The sequence below is a fragment of the Erithacus rubecula genome (genome assembly GCF_903797595.1).
Source record: "Erithacus rubecula genome assembly, chromosome: 10".
Classification (NCBI taxonomy): Eukaryota; Metazoa; Chordata; class Aves; order Passeriformes; family Muscicapidae; genus Erithacus; species Erithacus rubecula.
In genome coordinates, this window is record NC_136662.1 from 13047025 (window position 1) to 13068339 (window position 21315).

Below are 21315 nucleotides of genomic sequence, written 5' to 3' on the forward strand. Positions count from 1 at the left end.
AGCATTCCCCAGTAACACCAGAGCCTGAGCCTGACATGGAAATGATACCTTTCTGCAAGTGTTATCCCGCAGTCTGGGTGTCTACAAGAGTACCACAGATAGGAAAGGGAAATCAGGCTCCAGTGACATTTTGTTTTAACTCCATACTGTGCATTACTGTAAATGGCTTACACAACCTCTTGCTGCCAGTGCACAGTTAATGAATTCAGAGATAATTGCAGGGTTGATTTCTTTCTTTCTGCTTTTTTTTTTTTTTTAATAACCTATCTTTCCATAAATCATTCTATAGGGTGCACAGTTCCAAAACACATAATTTAAATCTGCTTGACAATTCAAATAAAAAACAAAAGATAGTAAGATGTCCAAACAAGGCTCCTTTAGCTATGCACACGCATCCTGAAGATCAAGTTAAAAATGCAAAGGAGATTACCAATTCTTAATTATAATTATTTAACCAGGTGGGTAGTTTCTCTAATGAACATTTCTATGAAAACAGAATAACTAATGACGGTCTTAAAGAAGTCTTTGTCTTCCCATGTACTAATGATCACATTTATAAATATGCAGGAAGGCCCCCATGTACATTGCTAATGATAAGTAATTAAGCACCAGGCGTCAAAAGCTATAGAAAAGGGTCAGGGTAATGCAAGAGAAAATTAAAAATGCAATAAAATAAGTTGTGGAGCAAAATTAAATTTCTGGCTTCTGCAGACCTGGCTATAAAGAAATCTTTTCCCTTTCAGTATAAACCATGGCTGCTGTGGGGTATCCAAACAAAATCTTCTAAGCACTTTCATTAGATTTTACTTGCCTCTGTGCTTGTACTCATATTAAAACCAAGTGAACCACCAGCCATTTAAAACAGACGCTATATTCAGTAAAACTGCAGTTTCTCCCAATGTTTATGAGAAATCACTGTGGCTGAGATTATAGCTATCACCAGCCTCCTCAGAAGCATTTCAGAACTTCTGATGAAAGAAAACAGGGACGTGCTAAAATTGAAACCTGGTTTTGCGATTATTTTTTTAATGTGGAGGTCAGCTCATGAAGGGCCTGTGATTCAATCCCTGTCAGGGTCTCTACCAAGAAGACTCAGACCCAGACACAGGGCTGGCTCAAACACACACCTTCAGTTCAGCTGTGGAATCCACACCACAGACCATCGCAAAGTATTAAAGGCAGTCCCCAAATTAAATTAAATGAGTTGTCTTTGGTAGGAAAGACATGTTTTTCTCTCTAAATGAAAAGCTGTTAAATTAGGTAACACTGACACTCTTTCCTGGAGGCTCAGCACAGGGCTGTGGGAGCCTGGAGGTCCCTGTGCTCCTGCTGCTGCAGCAGTGCCCCTCGCTGGCCTCCCACCAGCATCCCACACCACAGACCCACGCCATGGCAAATGCCCCTGCACCAAAATCCCACCTTCTGCTGCTGCAGTTCAGAGTTCAGTAAGACAACAGCCTGGGTCTGAAGGGAATCGTGTACTATTATTATTACTTCTCATTGAAAGCAGGATTAAACTTGTTTGTAAAATCACGGTGAGGAAACAGCAAAAAGTAGAGGGAGGGAGTGAAGGAGTAGGGGGACACAAACAAATGCCATCCCTCTACTGAGCACCTCACAAAATGGTGTTTCAGTGGCTGATGTAGCCCTGCCATACTGCAGGGCCATGGCCTGGCTCAGGGCAGCAAATACACAAGATTTCTTGGCCTGATCTCAAGTTTTACCAACAGAATAGATTAAAGCACACATGGTCTTTGCATTTAGAGATTGTGGACATTGTGGCACTAATTGCAAATAATGCTGCGACAATTTTTTCAGGTGAAATGAGTGACTGTCCCACATTTCTAGCCTGTCAGGACTTCTTTTTGAAAATGATCTTAACTTTTATTTCCAAACTGACCTTTCATGGTCTCACACTGGGTATCTGCACCACCAGCTTCAGGCCAGCCGCAGCCCTGGCTCTCAGGAGCTCCAGGAGCGCGAGCCGCGCCGGGCCAGGCGACGCCCGCTGACAAGGCAGAGCAGTTTCCACTTTTATGGGCTGTGCAGCCAGCCTGCCTACTCGAGCTGTTTCATTTTGTCTGCAGCCCAAACTCAAATAAGCTGGAGTGAAGCTGTGACGGTGAGACACTGCGGTGCTAGTGAGCACACTTGGCCCTGAGAGTGGAGCTCGTGCTGCTGAGTGGCGACGGGAGGCCAAGCCCCACCTGGGGCCCCGATTCACCCTCCAGGGGTGACTTTTCCTGCAATATACCTAAGGGGACATCTCTGAAAGAGACAGTCTTGGGGAGTTCTTGACTGCCACCTTGTCCCTTGGGTTAGTGAGCCCATCTCTGGATGCTGTGCCTGGGCAGCCCCGAGGGACAGCCTGCACCACTGCAGGGCTGCTGCCACGGCCAGGGTCTGGGGGACGGCGGATGAGGGTCTGTGTTGCTGCCTGCAACCACTAAAATACAAGAGGGGTAGGAAAAGCAGGTATTGGGTTACAGTTATCTTCAATTAAAAAACTGTTTATCTTTGAAAATGCGTATCTGTTACTGACAAGCTCTGAAAACCACCACTCCAAGTCTGTCAGTAAAACCAAATGTTAAATGGAAAATATTTGCCAGGATTTAAAATTAGACCTACACATTACTTACAGATGTTTCAATGAAAAACACTTGAAACTCAACCACATAGAGTAATAAACCCCACAATGGTCTATTTTTTTTATACTCCAAGTTAATTTTTATTATATAAGTAGCCATACGAAGAAGCCATTGCATACTGCTTAAATTAAATGTGGAGGAATGAAATCAGCAGTATCCCTTTACAGCATATGGTCCAGCAAATCAAATTATAAAGCTTTCCACATCTCATTAACTGCAATGAGTACAGTGAGATTTCTAATAAGTCACTTCTTTTTCATGTGAGAGGTGAGCAGTGACTTATTGTAACTATTCTCACAGGATGACCCTTGTGCTGAAATTAAGAACTAATCTAAAATGGGAAAGGTCATTTGGTCAAGTCTGATCATAACATTTCCTCGTTATTGTTTTAGTTGGCATTGGAGCACATGCTTTCCCAGTGCATCAGCTGAAAAATGCCTTTGATAATTTCACTGACAGCAAGTAACCCACACACTGCTATTTAATGAGTTTGGGCTGGATTAGCTGACAATAAAGAATACTGTATAAATGCTTTTATAGAATGAGTTTTTCAGCAGGAAAATTTCATGCAGGCGTACTTAACTAATTTATTTGCATTTACCACTGAGATGTCAGTCCAAGTACCACTCTGGTAAAAACTTCTGGTCCCAGTTAGACAGCAGTCTCACCAATCTCTGCCTCTCCTTGGAAGGAACCTGCTCCATGCTCCCCACTCACAGGCCACCTGTAGCTGCAGCTTCAGTTGCAGCAGGCATGCCAAGGAGAGAACTGCATTCAAAGGCTCACTTCCTCCTCTGCACAGAAAGTCAAATCAACATACAATTGCTCATCATGTGGCTTTGCTTTATGTGGATTCCTGATTTAGTGGCAGATCTGATTCAGGAACTGAGGCATTCCTGGCTCCTTGTCCTGGGCTCAAATCTCTAACCTGAATCCAATCTCCCTTCCGCCATCAGCCTGAAATTGTTTGCTAGAGGATATGTTGACCATAAAAATACAGTACAGTGCACAATGAGAGAAACATCTCAAGACAGTGGAAAAGAAAAAGCTCAGCCAGGCCAGCTGAAACACTTGGGAGGAAAATCAACAGGCTGTTTTTAGCAATTACAAAGTTGTTGGCTGATCTGATCTAGCTGGGCAGGAAATTCCATAGTTTTTGGAAACCATTGACAAAAATGTTCTGGCAGTTCTATTCTCCATTTTGTACTTCAAGAAGAGTTAATGCACTGTGCCCAAGAAATTCAGTATGCTAAGCAAAATGGGAGAAAGCTTTTCAACTGAATATGGAGACTCATTGTCTTCCACAGTAGCAGAAAAATCCTGTGACTTACTTGAAATCTCCTGATGTACCATTGTAATGACTGGGCAGTAGTAAGAATGTGATCATTCCTGCCAGGACATTTCACTTGGTTATTAACTTCATGGAAAATTCTGGAGGACTGTAAACCAATCCTCAAAGGATGGATTTCTTATTTGCTCTAAAAACACTGCCTTAGTTTGGTGCAGCCACTACTGAGAAGTCTGAAACACAGCTACTGTTTAGATTAATCTAATTTCCCCTTAATGTTCATTAAATACTAAGTTGTTAGTTTAGGGCACCTCAAGACCAGCGGTTGGAGCTAATTTTTGGAAAAAGTAGAGTTTGAGTGCAAAACCCAGCATGCAGTGGATATTCATGTCATTTCCTTTGGGCTATTTTAAGCACTTTAGCAATGAATCAGTTCAGAAGACCTGATGTCCTCAGGCCCATGAGTGGGGACCAGCAGGTACCTGCAGCCATGCCAAGCCCCAAAAAGAGGGGGACAAGGTGTCTGAGCACCTCCATCAGATGGCAGCCAGCCACGGGCTTGCCTGAGTGGGGGCTAAGCCTGGGATCAGCAGCAGCAGTGAGGGAGGATGGACACCATGAGGCTGTCTGGTCCCTCTGCCCCACAGACACACTGGGAGGCAGTTCCACTGTCAGCCTGTGCTTTTCATGTCCCCTCTGCAACAGCCAAACCTGCTTTCACTCTGCTTCACAACACATTCAGTGGGTTGGGTGGTGTTTTTTTCAATTGCATATGAAAATTCAGGGGGTGGGGAAACCTTAAAAACACAAGTTGGAACAGTGACACTCAGACAGCAGAATGCTTGAAATAACAATTTTTTTGGCAAACGTAGAGAACTCTCACATCTCACTAGAATTAACTTTTGACCTCTAGACCTCAGAGAGCCGGAGTTTCAAAAAATGCAGCTTTGCACAATGTGCACTGAATTACTACAGTTCTCATGTGCATACAATCGGGTAATTATGTATGCAAAAGTTTAAATTAAGGCCAGAACAGACAATGTACTTTAAAACACTCTAAGTTTAACAAGCGTGTGTTGTTTTGCAGCAGTGAGTTAAGCTGAATGCAACAAAAGATTTACCAAATAAAAGCTCTGCCTCTTCCTTTGTGCAATGATTACATTGTCCAAAGTACAGTCCTTTGGCACCCCCACTAATACATCACTGCCTTTAGCATCTGCTGAAGATCCACCGCAGAAGGAGGACAGTGCATTATGGCACAGTTGCAAGGCCTTCAGTGAAAAAGGATCTCATTTAAGAGGGTAGTTGCAACCCTCCACTGGCTTCATCTGATGCTCTTGATATTGCCTAGTTACTACATTTATCTAAACACATATTGACATACTGGGTATATGGGAAAAAACCTGGGAAAAGCCAAAGGGATGATACACTCAAGCATAGCACCCTGCAGCTGTTCTGGCAGGATTAATTTTCAAAATATGGGGTGAGCCCTTAGAAACTTGTAATTCCTACTTTGAGAACTTGGACAGGCTGGTCTGCATGAAGGTTCAGGGTGTATGGCACAGACATGAGGTCACTCTCCCAGGCTCATTAGACCCACGACTAAGCAAAGCTATCACTTTTCAAACACCAAATGTGGGCAATTGCTATCAGCATTTCCATGCATGTTTTACTTTAAATAGTTGCTACTTGCTCATCCTTCCCTTAGCAGAAAATTACCTACATACCTAAATGCATAAACTTGTTATGTGCCTGCATATATTTATTTTAAAATAGCTTATGCATATATAACACTGAGACACAAAAGTTCTCTGATGCTTCCTCCTGGAGGGGTAATAACAGAAATATTTAAGATGATTCAACAGTGGACGGCTCAGCAGATGTCTCCAGCATGGTGCAAGGCATTAACGTCTGCTGACTCATCATAGCAGTTAATTCGTGCCTGGCTCATGTTCCCGTCATCTCAGCAGCAATTTAGTACTTGGTGAATTTTCTCTCATCAGGAGTAAATGTTATCACAGACTTGTGATTATGTGCTATTTGAAACTGGTAGAGCTAAAGCCATGTGTGATAATAAAAGGTAATTGTTTACCTTTGAAGTTGATATCTATGGCCTTCGCGGCACTCTGCAGGAAATTGGGCCAGTCCATGGCTGCTCAGGCAGCCAGGCTGTGTCTGACACCCCTCTCCAGGGCGTGAAAATGAGGTGGGTGCACATGCAGAAGTTAAAACAAACTAGTGGCACTTTTATAGACTTGTTTTCCCCTACTGAGTGTAGCTGAACACACTAAAGAATTTAGTAATGGAAAGGCTCTCCTCCTATTTAATGTAATGACATTGCTGGCTAGAGTGGAATGATGGAATTTTCCTCCAGTGGAAGGAAGAGCGAAGGAATACCAGCTGTGTACCCATAAGCACACCTGAGCATGGCCCAGGTGTCCCAGACACAATGGAAGGCAGGGAGTGTGTCAGCATGGGGGTGCCCAGGGGCTGGAGGCCACCTGCAGGGGGCCCGGCCACACTCGGTGCCAGCAGCGCCTCAACACCTGAGGCCACCTTGGCCTGGGACATGGCACAGCCAGCATCACCTCCATGTCTGGGACTTGGTGCCTGCCAGCTGATGGACAACCTGCAGACAACTGCATTTTGGGAGCTTCAGGAGCAATTTTTCCTTCAGCAGGCAGAAGCTGGGGTGCAATTTCATGCCATCCTTAGGAAGTAGGTCCATCAGTGCCTAAACCTAGATCTGCAGTTACTGGCCTAGCTGCAGGCAGACACAAACTGCATATACCATGAATTTCCTGATCTAAGAAACAGAGAAAGGTGTAAATCAAAAGTACCAATTGAAGGGATTTAGTGTTTGTAACATATGCTATTTACATACTGTTAGCTTTCACAACTCATTTTCAGCAGACTATAACTACTCCTAACAGAAATGGCCAGGGAGATGAAGAGGTCTCAACATTTTTGCCTGCTTTTCCTTTTTCCATCTTATCCTCCCAAATAATCCACATTGGAATTCATAAATAAAGACATATGCACATTTGGAGCATGTTCAGATCAATTATCCCACATAATTTTTTTTGGAGCTGGGAAGGTATATTGCCTAAACGGTAATGCCTATGGATCTTTAATATTAATGTGATGCTCAAGAGATAATTACTTCTCATGAACCAGAATGAGTCTGGCCAAAAAGGTTGAACACATCCAAAATTCAGCTGATTTGAGTGCAGCTAATTCTGGCTGAGTTTTTTTTTTTCCCCCTTCTGGACACACTGCCAGATGTAATAGAAATAAACCCCATTGAAACTGGCTGAGGATACGTATCATATTCTGATTGGCAACAGATTTGCAGATTATTGGACAGGGGAGGAGAATTTACTAAAAACAAAAGTCAGTTAAAATACCATCATGGTTCAAGTATAGCCCCTCCAAAATGTAAGAGTCTTTCCCAAGAGGAATCCTCACATGGAAACATACCTTCTGCCCTGGCACAGGGTCCCAGAATGAAGAGAAAGGAAACCATTTACTGCAACCCTGCCCATGGCCAAATGCAAGAAAACTCTGGTGCCAATAGGACTTCTGGAAAAAAGAAGAAAAAATTAAATTTGGATTGAACTATAACCAAGGAATGTCAGACCTGCAGCAGGATGCTTAGTGGGTAACCTATAGAGAATGGCAAGGTTCAAAGCCAGAGTAAATAAAAGCTGGCTCCATCACTTTACAGTGGGAAAAGCATCTCAGTCTCTTGTATGGGAAGGGTATGAGAATCCTTGTGTACCTGCCCTGCAAAGCAACATTGAGCCCAGCTGACACAAGCACAGCAAGTTAATTCCTGCAGCCTGGAGAACTGCTCCTCTCCATGGGACTGCCTTTCAGAAAACAGCCCCAAACAGGGCTGGTGAACAAGGAAAGCAGCTCCTGGGCAGCCCAGCTCTGCCCTGGCTCCTCCGTCCTGCTGCGGATGAGTCATGTACAGAGCCGGAAAGGAAATAAATGCAAACACATGGCAGTCAAAATGGCTTTCACAGAAAAGGAAACATTGGGCTGGAGCTGCTGTGGGTGTGCAGCATGGAGCTGGCCCTGGTGGGATGGGCACCTCTCAGTGTGCAGCTCTGTGCCATCTGACATGGCACAGGCAGCTACCACCATTTCCTGACTTACTAAAGCTATTCGCCAAGTCAGGTTAAATATATAATTTCTTCATAACTGAGTTTTAAATGTTTAATTTATATGGTTCTGTTTGACATAAAAAACCCTTGAAGAGGGAAAATAGGGGTGGCAGAGGAAAAGGAAAAAGCCAGCAACCCTGGATACAGCAGGAGTGGAGGGACATAAGGGGAAAAATCTATTTGGAAAGAATACATCTGTCTGCTTCTAGTATTAAATGCAAATATACACTTAAATATAGATTACACATTCAAATCTGGAAACATAATATATTTATCCTGTGCCCCTATTATTTCACTTCCTAAAACAAGGACTGTTTAATGGTTTTTAATTGCACTATCATGTCCTCACCTCTCCATAAGCACCTCCTTGCAAAGGCAGGTGATAGAAGAACTGCAGCGCAGCACATCCCTCCTGCAGGAACCCCCTTTTCTTTGTCTTGGAAGAAGGATTTTAGCTGGGCTTTTTTTTAAGGCTGGTACTTCTTAAGAAGTACCCCTGCAGCTGGTCTTGCTGAGCTCTGCTCTAACATGAGTGTAAAAGAACCTATAGAACACCCCCATAATTTTTATTTTGGTGATCTGACAGCATTTTCCCAATAAAGACAAAAGAGGACTATATTTTTAAGAAAAGGTTCCAAAACCTGATAATGAAAAGAAAAAACAAAAAAGTACTCTCCTGGCAAACTTTGTCTACTCTTGCACCCAGAAAGATGTGACTTTTTACAAACTATGTGCCAGTTCTGCAGCTTCCTAAAAAGTTTATCTCTAAGCACAGTCAACATAATTATTTTACCAGTCTCCTCTACCAACACACTCTGGACCTTGCTACGTGTTCTTTGGTCTTATTCCTTTTGCCATCTGGGAAGACCTTTCCATAAACAAAGAAGATGCCCTGTTTTAACAACACAATGTATCTCCAAAGTCAAAGAAAACACTCATGATTAAAGATGCTCACAGATAAGGGCCATGACTTTTTAAATGCCTGAGTGACAAAACAATGCAACCCATTAATATTACTACTCCAAAATTGAGAGGATTTCAGAAGGTCTTGCCAGAAATAATTTTCATGTATATCACAGATTTCAGGTTCTTATCTTCTGATGAATACCCACATACATGTCAGGTGTAAAGGCATAAGAGAACAGCCAGCCACTGTTTGTTTTGTTAGCTTAAGGCAAGAAGCTCCACTCAGCTGTTGCATAACTATCCAGCCATGATTTTAAGTATTCAATTCTACTTGTATGACTTCTTAAAATTCCCTGCAATATAATTATACTGATGGGAATGCAGAAAGATAATTGCTTTTAGAGAAAAGTTTCTCTTTTGTTTCATATTCATCTGGCTTCCATAAATAGAACAGGAGACCTTGAACAGCAGCAATATGCATCCATGTGTCTCTAGCTATTTATTTACAAAGCTAGACCTTGACAAATCTAATTTGTTCAATAAAATTAAAAAGTATGCACAATAATTCATTTAGAGAAAAAGGCTTGAAAAGGAATGTCACTGGGAGCATGTCTCATCACTGGAAGTGATCAGCTGATTCCTGAAGAATTGGCAGGTGCTCTCCTTTTGGAAAGGAGCAGTGAGGTAGTACTTAGGAGAGGAAAAAAGCCAGCTAGGAATCAGAGTAGTTCTTTATTCAGACAATAATTATACAAATTAGATCCATGAAAGCCAGAGAATGACTGTGCCTTGAACCCTGTCTGTGTGTATAGAACAATGGAGAAATTAATAATTAAATCTATTACATATGTTCAAAACTCAGCACAAAAGATACTTCACTAGCTCAAACAATTCTGCATTTTCATTTGAATAAAGCTTTCACACATTTTTTTCTCATTATATATGTATTATATTTTAAATTTAACAGCTTATTTTGTTGCCTTTATGGCTTGAATTAATAAGGCCACACTTTAATGCACTAATGTTGAATAGCATTAGCATGCTTTACAGTCATTACTTGGGGTGGGCAAAAAAATCCCAAGTTTCCCAGTGGTGAAATCAATTTGCCCATAACTTCCTGTCTCTCATAACCTCTGCTAGCATAGCTCAAAACTTTGTGCTGCTTTTCGTACCAGAAGACTTGTTTATATGTTCTGGCTGCGGCTGGGGCAGGATCTGAAGGTAACACTATTCCGTTAAGTTTGCACAAACAGTTCAGGAACAGACTGAAATCTTTTCAGCCAGTTAAAGCAATTAGCAGCCAGATACACCGACCTAATGCTATTTCCTTTACAAGAAATAATTTAGCCTGAGAAACACAGATGGCTCAGTGAGTTCTGACCCAGAACTATTTTCCTTTGGCCGGGCGGGGGGACGCAGACACTCGGGGGGGCTGGAGGGGGCGCGGGGCAGGGCGGCGGCCGGAGGACCGGCCAACTTCACCCCTGCCCGGCTGGGAAGAAACACTGCCTGCAGCATCTGAATGCCGAGGGTGGAGGGAAGGGGACGTGGGGGACAGAAACCACTGAGAGACTTCAGATGTAAAATTTACTGAGAGTTCCTCCAAAGTCCTCTTCCTAGATGGAGGCTGACTCCGGGCCCTCTCAGCCTACAGCCCACGCAGGCCCTCCGACGGCTGCCAAGTCAAATAACACTAATTGCATTACAGATTGCAAGCAGAATTCGCTGTTCTTTTCAACTAAACCCAAGACTTTCCATTTCCATTTTTGTTTGGGGAATTTAAGTGGTGCGCATATTTCTACTGCCAGCCAGGATATGGGGTTAGGAAAGGGGTGGCAATCGCTCACTCAGAGACCAAAAGCAGATCTGTAAACTAGAGAAGCCAGGGAGGGTAACTGAAGGAGCAGGCTGGAGACTGACAGCTGTGGGAACAGGAGCCCTGGTGGAGGCTGGCTGCACCCTGGTCCAGTGTGGGGAGAGCAGATGCTGCTGTGCACCACAGGGGCCTGCAAACCCCCTGCTCCCCAACAAGGGGCACACACAGCCGCGCTCCCTGTGCCACTGTGGAGCACCCGTGGGGTCACCCTGCAGGGGACACGGGGACACAGCCCAGCCCTCCCCCATCCAGAAACAGCAATGGGGTCAGGCAGTGCTGAGGCTGCTCCCCTGGCACCAGTGGGGAACAGCCCATGTCAGGGGGCACAAACACAGCTAGTGGTGCTTCCACAGCAGGACGCAGGGCAGTGGCTTTCAGCATCACAGCATAAAATCCCCCCCACTTCCCCACAACTTTTGGAGTAAATTTAAAAAGGTTTAAAAATTTCTGCAGGAAAACTAGATGTCCATATGTAACTTTAAAACTTTACATCATCCTATTATTTCCTCAGAAATCTGTAATGCAGAAATGCATGCATGCGTCCTTTTTGCTTAGTTGCATGTCACATTCAAAATCCCTAATGCTACTCAGTATTAAAGTACTTTGCAATTATTAGGATGGCTCCCATTGTCTAGCAGCCTCGTAGGAGAAATTATCTCCAATTTTTGGAGTGAACAGAAATTCTGACAAGCCCACCCATCAGCCCTTTAGTATGGGAAGACTCCAGTCCTCTTGAAAACTTCCTCAGGATTGTTCACCCCATTCCATCAGCTGCACTGCAATACACCTTTTGCACTGCAGCATCCTTCTCAGTGGCATTTCAGCTCAACAGAGATGTTAGACTGCCACGCTTATTTAAGCAGAAGGTTATCACTGTTCCTTCACACAATACTGTATAGCTCAAAGGTGCTGTAAGAACCCCCAGAAATATGCCAAAAAGGTTTGTGAAAATAAACAACGTCAATTTGCTCCTTTAAGTATCATCATGACAAATTTACCGGGAGGCCAGAGAGATAAAATGCAGCACTTTAAATACCTAAACTAATCAATACAGAGAGCCAAGCATGCAATCCATTTTCTGAGAAGGGCAACCTTTTAAGGTTAATTCTTCATTCATATAAATACAATGCCACGGTCATTATTTAACTTGAAGCAGCCCTTCATTAAACTATAATAATTGGGCTCAATTTAGCACTAAAACGAGCCACCCCGAGCAGCCGCCTTCGGGCCAGCGCGGGCCGAGCGCGGGGAGGCCGCGGCGGGGCCGCGCTGTGGCGGGGCCTGCCGCTCCTCGGGCGCCATCTCGCGGCCGCTCGGGCACAGCGCACGGGCCGCGCACGGGCAGGGCCGGGCCGCCCGCCCCTCAGAGCCCCGCAGGACACGGCGAGAGGGGCTGGAGTGCCCTGTCCCTGTAAAACCCCCCGGCCCCACAGCTCCGTCCGCTAGTGCTCCGTAGAATCACACAATTATTAAGGTTGGAAAAGACGTCTGAGGTCATGGAATCCAACCATTAGCCTAAAACTGTCAGGCCCACCGTTAAACTATGTCCCTACGTGCCACACTTGTACATTTCTTGAACATTTCCAGGGGTGGTGATTCTACCACTTCAGAGCCTCACCAAGAATGAATTCAGCATAGTCAACTTAGCACACCATCTGATTAAAGACTAGTCCTTTTCATGATACAAGTGAATGATTACCAGCCATGTCAGTGCGACTGTGCCACCGCCAGCTCCCAGCCCGGGACAGCGAGCAGCAGCACAGCGCCCGCCGTGCGCAGCCGCCTCCTGCCGCCCAGCGCAGCGCAGCGCGGCGCGGCTCCTGCTGCTGCTGCTGCTGCTGCTGCTGCTGCTGCTGCTGCTGCTGCTGCTGCTGCTGCTGCTGCTGCTGCTGCTGCTGCTGCTGCTGCTGCTGCTGCTGCTGCTGCTGCTGCAGGGAGGCCACATCCCACTCCAACACCATCCTCCAGGGCTCTCTGGCAGCTCAGGACTTCAGTCATTTGTTGGCCAGATCATTCCGTATGTTAGTGCCAACAAAAAAAAATTCCTGTCTGACCTCGAGGAAGCCACTGGATCTTGCCATGCCTCATTTCCCCCCTTTATAAACCAGAGCTAAATACTTCTTTTATCTGCATAATAGTACAGTAAAAATCCAGTGCTGTTTCCATTGTGCTCATCTCTGAATATCCCTTCTTTTATCTAATTTCTGTCCCCTAATTAACTCAACTGCTACTCCATCACCCTCCAAATATTGCTTAGAGAAGGAAACAAAGCCTCTGTGACTAAACAAGATTTTCTCAAACTTTTCTGTCAAACATTGTCCACTGTGATCTAAGTGACACTGGGGAGCACTGGTATTATCACCATCTGCTGAAGTGCAGCACCCAAACGGAGACAGATATGGGACAGATAAAACCATCCCTGCAATCCTGGGCAGACCCTGCTCTGCAGCCACTGGCCTGCCACACAGTCGGTGTTCATGCACAGTCAACCTCCCAAGAAGGAAAAGGATTAGCAGCACTTCTGGTCAAAGCAAAGGAGATAGCACGAGTTCAGAATGACTTTCCCGTGACCACACAGGAAATCTGCAGTGAGATGGAGGGTATGACCGGAGACTTGTGACCACGGCTCACGCTGGGCACGGCAAGGGGCCACCCCGCCAGCAGTGGTGGAAAGGCACATGCACATGCTTCTGAGATATGGATACAGAGTGAGCTTAATGCCTTCCCTTGGCATAACCCATCTGCAATGTTGCTGCAACTGGCCTAAGAGGTGAATTAAAAGTGAACTCTCTCTCAGCATTTGCACTGGATTTCTTTGCTTTAGACTTCATTTCTCATAATTAGAGTATTACTTAAATCTAGTGAACTGAATTTAAAAAAGAAAATAAATTCTTATGCCCATTAAAAAAACACCAAACCCAACCCAAATATGAAACAGGCCTTCTGCCTTTCTTAAGCGTCATCTGCAACATGCAGCCATGGAGGGTCTGTCCCCTGTTGTGCTGAGCGCTGGTGGCAGCCAGCAGCAGTTCCAGGCAGGAATTGATTTCACTGGTTTTCCAAAAGGTAAGTGCATTAACACAGATCTCTGCCTAAGACAACAGAGAAGTCAGGGCAAACTCAGGAGACACACAACATTTGCAACAAGAAGGCCAAAGATGGCAGCTCTAGAGGGGTAGGACTCTGCTGGGTTGGCAGGGTGGGGATTGATTGCTCAGAAGTGGGGGTAACAGCAGCATGTTCCTGGTGAGCAACACAGCTGTCATGTGCCCTGGACACAAAGATTCTTCCATTCCCATAAAAATGGAAAAAAACTTATTTTGAGGGGCAGGGGTGAGGGGAGCAGAGATATAGAAACAAATGGGTTCAAACAAAGTTTTATGAGGAGAGCTGGAGTGCACTCAGCCTGTAAAACAGCCCATGGTAGTGTCAGGCCACCACTGGGCAAAGGTAACTTCATGATGGTGTATAATCAGGTTTTATGAGAGGGATACCACTGTCAACAGCTGATTGAATAGCTTTTTGCATGATGGACCTTGCCAGGGATCAGCAGGGGGAAGGACAGAGACAGCCATTTACCTTGACATGCTTCTTCCACACAAGCCAAACTAATTGCACACGTCAAAAGGAAAAGGCAATGCATGGCTTTCATCCGCTCCTGATAACGATCAGATAGGGCTCTTCCTGTCTTCTCCAGCAGCCTTTCCTCCAGCATAGCATGCAGAGGAGGAACAAAATACAGCTTTGAAGGTCAGGTAATGGCCTAATTAAAGCAGAATTCCAACTCCAACACTGTGGCCCTGCCCTTTTAAAGCACAGCACTGGGTCAGGCTGTCAGTTGTGGTTTAGTGCACTGGTGCTGTTAGCACACCCCTAGTAATATGCTCTTTGGCTTAACGTGGGTCATTTGACAAGGAGGTTTCTAAATAATTGCAGCAAGTGCAAAAAGTAGTTATTGCCCTGTGAAGGGTGCCCTGTGAAGTGGGCAGTCAGGGATGGGGGGGACACTACAGAGGCCTTTGCAGCAGCAGTCGGGCAGAGGTTAAACCTGTTACTTGCCCAGAGGTCCAAAAAAGTGTGCAGTGGTCCTACAAGTATGGAAAGCCCTAGAAGAGCTGCTGTCTAAAACAAATGTGATGTTATAGCCCTCAATTTGCACAGGCATGTATTTATGGCTCACTGGTATTACTCTGGAGTACAGGGGGAGGTAACATTCCTTTTGACAAGACTAGTTCATGGTAAGGGCACAGGTGCTTTTGAGCTTGTTTTTGGTTAGACATAGGCCTGAATGCACAGCAAAAAGTGAAAAGGGTTTTTTGGCATGATCTCAATCCAGTATCCTTGTGCTGTCATTTTGTATGACTAGTCCTTGTTAGAGCAGGGAAAGATGTTTGCTTTCTTTTTCAAAATTAAGTAAAATAACCTCTTTGTACCCTGTTAAATATTGATAAAGTTTGGGCAAGAGGTATGTCGGTCTGGGAACAGAAGTGGGCAAGTTCTGTATAGTACAGTGCTTTCTGTGTCTCCCCAATTCCTTCCACCAGCTGCATACTTCACCTCAAGGCTAGCTTAAAGATGGGGCTCTGAAACACCACTTTCACAACAGCTACAGCTGTCCAAAAGGATCAGATCACCACCTCTGTTCTTTTTCTCCTTGCTTTTAAAAGTGGTTAATATAGTAGGCAAACAAAGAAGGTAATTGTGACATTTCTTTTCAGAAGCAAGAATCAGACCTGTGGGGAGAAAAGCAGGCACAATTACTGCTCTGCAATCCACTAACGCTGCCAGCACAGACAACTTTTCCTGTTCTGACTCTTACTCAAATCAGTCAAAAAAGTTAGTTACAACTTTCACAACGTAGTTTTATGTTGCCTTATTTCCCACTTCAGGGCCTAGGATTCATTCTGGAGTCTCAAATAACAACATCTTGTTGCCTGATATGGCCAACAACAGCAACTTTGAAGGATACATAACTTATGAGCAGTGCTACAAAATACAGTGCTGCCCTGACAGCTACACCTGTTCTTTGACCCTTCATGGTGCCTGAAATGTGACAGGCAAGAACAAAAATTGAATTCCGTATTAAGACATAAATTATTACTTTATTATATTAAAATGCTAGAGGTTAGTACACATTAATTGGGAACATTAGTCATGCCAAGGTAGAAAGTTATATGGGAAGATTAGCGAAAGACAGGAGCAGCCTGTGCAAGGCTCAGGTCTGAACTCCTGGCTCCGCAGTGTTTTTGCTGCTGTAGGCAATTCTCATATCCCAACACCACTGCTCTATTTGCAGACACCACACTCTTGGCTTAGGAGAGCAGTGAAAAGCCCAATCTTGCTGTTATCTCACCAAAGATCAATATCAAAACAGCTCAGCAGGCAGACCCACCAGGTCCAGGCCTCGTTCTCCAAACTGTTGCAGGCTGCTGTAGCTGAGAGCTGGCAGCAGTGCTCTCACTGCCAGCAGAGAGGGGAATCCAGAGCCATTCCCTCCTGGGCACGGGGCAGCCCTGCTGAGGCTGAAGCTGGGAGAGCAGTGAGGCTGCACACAGGCAGCCTGTCAGCAGTCAGAAGATGCAGCTTCTCAGGACAGGTAAACCCCCCCAGTTTCAGTGCCTTACTTCTGACACAGGAAAACAGTACCAGATTTTCTATCCAAAACATTGTAAAGGATAAGGGGACTTTATTCAATACTACCCAGTAATAAGCATTTATTCTGGCAGCCACATGGCTATGCCTCTGACCAACACAGGCTTCCTTTGGATCTGCAGCACGATTGCTTTATGTGTCAATTAAAACATTTCTGTGCAATAATACTAACACAGCTCTTTATCTAATTGATCTACAAAGAACAAGCATCTATATTGCCCCAAAATAGGTAAAGAAAGCACTTACCTGATGGAGAAACTTTTCTCTGCTGGACAGATGATGATGACAACAGGTGCCCAGAGATGAGCAGAAAGATGAGATGTGCCAGATGCAGCAATTCACCTCTGGCACCTGTGTTTGTCTACTTGCTTTGCATGTGCAGGGTGAAACATCTGTCTCTGATGAGTAACTGTGGGGGAGTTATTTAAACTTCTCAGTTATGCTCTGTGTCATCTAAAAGACTAGAAAATCATAATTCCTAAAACCTGACACCAATATCCCACAACTAACCTTCGTCCTGCCTTTAAGCAGACAAGTCTTCAGCCAGCAGTCAGATTTTACCATCTCCAGATATTCTTCACAGGGATTTCAGACATTAGCAAATGCTAATAAATCTCATTATTTGATGCCTTTATTTAGAATTTATGCATTAGCAGATGAAGCCCAGAAACCAATCTGCAGGACCTTAAAAAACACGCCTAATCTGAAGGGACATTCAGAGTGGAATCCTATCAGTTTTGAAGTGATATGGGTAAGGATTTGTACCAGCTTTAGGCAGGCTGAAAATTTGGCTTTGTTTTTAATTTATATTGCTTAGACTTTGTTTCTCAAATATCCTTTAAGATTCTATTGATGGCCTATTTTTTGTGGTGGTAACATCACATGAAAACCAGATATTTATTCCTTGCGGGTTCCCCCTGCCCCCACCTGATTTGGGAAGAACAGCAGTATGGGGTTTTTTGATTTATATGGAAAGAGGAAACCACCCTGGGCAAAAAAGTCTACAGTCAGCAGAAGCAGCACTTTGTCTTCAAAGACTTAGACACAAGGCTCCCAAATGATTAATGTCTCTAACGCACATTTTTCTTGCAGATGTGATTACAAAAGAGACCATGAAGAGGAAATGATTTTTTAAAAATTGTTAGAAATGTATATATATATTTTTTGTAACAAAGCATTAAACAACAGAAACCAATTTTCTAGGTGGTTTTAAAAGAATAAAGTCAACAATTACAAACTCAGATGCCAAAGTGTTGCAATGTTGATACTGTGTCACAAAACTAAATATTCTGCTTTTCTAGAAAGTTACAATACTTGCTCAACCTGAGAAAAAAACAACCCATGAACAATTTATTACCTAACTACAGTTATCATAAATAGCTAAAGTCAGGCTCCACACCTGAAAATTGACAAATATCACAAGATTTAGCTTGCACTGCTTTTAGCTATAGAGTATCACAGACTTCAAGAAATTTTAGAACATCCAGTATGGCTGTGGCACCCAGGTCTCCATTTCCTAGTCTTCTGCAGTACCTTTGGAACTAGACAGGAAGACTTCCAATCTTCAATTATTATTTGAATTTGTATAAACAAAATGAGATTGGCATGGGAGAGAATCTATTTTGGATTTTTAACACAACTTTTTCATGCATATGATACAGGACAACAAAGAGTTTAAATTACCACACACAAGCCAGACACGAAATGATGAAATTAATTTGAACAATCATCTGTGAACATCTATGATAAACCATGATGACATCAGGTTTCTCCCTCCTCTCTGTCAAAAGGTACACAATTGCCTTGGAAAACTGTTGTCAAAGGAGCAACAAGCTTTAACATCAGGATCTTTCATTCAGAAAGCTCTTCTAAACTTGTTTCCTAGGTACTTGAACTAAGTGCAGCCCCAACTGTACTCAGATGCTGAAAGACACAAAGAGGCTGGGTTTTGAAAGCAAATTCACACATCTGCCTGTGCCTCTGACTACTTACAAGGTTTTTCAACCTTGTCTTCAAAAGCTGCCTTTGGCATTGTAATTCACTTCTAATTTTTCTCAAATCTTCCTGGTTAGGTATGTTGGGGAGGAGGGAGTATAGAACCAAAGACATACATAAGCTTACTGCAAAGCTTGCTCAATACCTGTTGATTGCAGCCAAATTCTCATCTTGTCAGATACTTTTCCTGCACAAAGTTTAAAAAAGGAAAAAATATCTCCCCAAGAGAAATATTCTTGCCAGATACATGGGGTAAATGTCAGCAGCACACGTGATAATGCAGCACTACACACAAGTGCTGCCCCACACACAGGACAGGGACCTCCACTGCCACCAGGCTCTCAAAGGTGACCCTGAGTAAACACCAAGTTTGATAAACTCCATACTGGAGCGTGATCTCATGCCCCACAACAATACCCACAAGATAAGACTTGCCCTTTTGAAGGCTTGTGAAGGAACAAAAACTAGCACACTATCTCATAGAGCCAGCTGAGAAAAGAGAGAGACTGAACATGCTTATACATATTTTTCCATGCATTTCAGGGATAAAAAAATAAAAGGACACTGACAAAGAATGTTTGCTGGTGTGGGGAGGGCACTGATATGTTCCTGTTTTGCTCTGTTTTATGGGGAAAACTCCTTGTTTGTCTTATGAAAAAAAACCCTCGAAAACCTTTTTGAAAAGTTTTGTGGAAAACATTTACAGCCATTTTTGCTGAAAGTAAAACTCAGGTTTCCAACCATCTCTCTGAAGTAGACTTTAGTATTAACAGATGTGTTGTTGAAATCTGCCTGAGCCAGTGAACTCATTCTGACTGGACACCAAAAAAGTGCAGCATTTTTACTCCACATAATCTGAACGTTAAATTGCTTTCTCCCAGACTTAATGGATTTGACTTCCATCATGCAATTATTATTGTACCTTCAAGAAGAGAAGACCTAAAACACAGAGCACACAAGCCTCCCAGTCAATGTAATTTGCTTTTCCAGATCTATAGTTTAGCTGTAAGTAGGAGTGGAGCAAAGAGTGGGAAGTAGGTCTGGGTTATAAATAGGAGACATTGCATTGGTAGTGCACAGGCCTTGCTTATAATAGCAGCAGCCTCGCTGGCTGCAGCTTTGAGTTCATGAATTTAGTCAGGAGAAGGCACTGAAGATCCAAAGCAGATAATTATGCCAGATAGCCATCACAGCTGTTAATTTAAGCAATTAGTGCAATATATAGTGGTTTATATTTCTGCCTGTAGTTTCCTCTGTTCCTTACAGACTGTCTTCACAGATATAAATACACCTCCTTCCACATCAACTGCTCTGCATGATGTGTGCCTGTATTTACACTCACTCACCCAGTGTGTAATGTTACACACTGCTGTGAGGCAGTCTGGACAAAGACAGCCTGTAAGTGCACAAGTCTCCAGCATTCCTTCTCCTCTTGCCAATTCTCCAAGTCATACAACATTTTTAAAGTTATTAAACTCTAAATAAAGGAGATTAAGGATTCCAAATTCTATTCTGTGCTAAAAACAGCAATCAATAATTGTCAAGACTATAATAGTGCCTTTAGGCCCTCTAGGCCATTATTCTCTACACTAGTTTTTCTCTTTTTTTGGTAAAGAGACAGTTTATAATATTTTCCAGTAACTGCTGCATCTAACTCAGAGTTCTGGTGGAGTCAGAGCATTCAAATTATCATACCAAATTAGGAATGTTTCTCTTTCAAAACAGAACAATGTTTTTTGTTATTAATACTGAAACTATGTTTGAAATAACACATGCATGTATACAGCACAGTAGTGAATAATTTCTTAAAACATCAGAGGAATGCAATACCTGTATGCTTGAACTATAACCACAATTCCCATGAATCACCATTTAACCTGTTTTATTTCCAGATTTTAATTTTTTTTTCAATATGAAGATTATTCTCTGTGCAATTATTTTGACAGTCATATTTATTACAAAAGGTTAATGTCTGTGTAGCAAACGTGAGAATGGATTCAGGATCAGCCTCATAAGTGTGCAGAAAATGGGCAGAGAATGTTTATCACAGTATTTTCCATTTTTATGAGGATGCAGTTGGTTATTATGACAAGGTGAAAGGTCTCAAAGCCTTCATTTTTAGGCCACAGGTGTTCTTTGTAGAGGTTTTTTTTTAATAAAGAGTATTATTAGTCCTTTAAATTAGCTCTTATTGAAAGTTACCACATCTGTGTTATGTGGTAATGAAGCTGGGGGAGGAGGTCATAGCAGGGGACTTGTGCTTGAAGAAAACATCTGGGTATTGCTTTGACATTCACTAGCAACTTCTTTTATTTTATTAAAAGGTAAGGAAATTATACTGAAATCAATTTCAAGATGCAAACAATAAATAAAATGAAAATACAGGATCTGGAAAGAAAAATGGTTGGAACAAAAACCACTTTTCCCTTCTCTTGCTGCCCTCCCATGAATTCCAACTGCTGAGATTAATTATATGGGCAAATGGCAGCATTGGTTAAAAAAAATGGTTTAACCAATACCTACCACATACACTACAGTCATTCATTTCAGAGGAGGAGCTACTGTCATTTTAAATAAAGCTTTTTGTTGTATTGCAACTTTTTTTTGGCTGCCATTCTATTTACTACATCATTTCAGAGACAGGTACAGTGACATTAGGAAGTCCTCTATATAGGCATTTTTTTTCCTGCACTTCCCCTGGCTGATAAAAACAGGGAGACTTTGTTTCCTGAGCACAATTACACCTATCACTTCCATTCACAGGAGCAAGGAAAAGTC

At 43.2% G+C, this 21315-nt stretch overlaps 1 protein-coding gene across 1 annotated transcript in view; it reads right to left on the bottom strand.

Annotated features, from left to right (window-relative positions):
* Positions 1 to 16804: 16804 nt before the first annotated feature.
* HS2ST1 (heparan sulfate 2-O-sulfotransferase 1) overlaps positions 16805 to 21315 on the bottom strand; it is a 78880-nt gene continuing 74369 nt past the window's right edge. Inside the window, exon 7 of the mRNA XM_079313300.1 lies at positions 16805 to 16951. Within this exon, the coding sequence (XP_079169426.1) occupies positions 16881 to 16951 (71 nt within the window). The 3' untranslated portion in view covers positions 16805 to 16880. The remainder of the gene's footprint in view (positions 16952 to 21315) is intronic.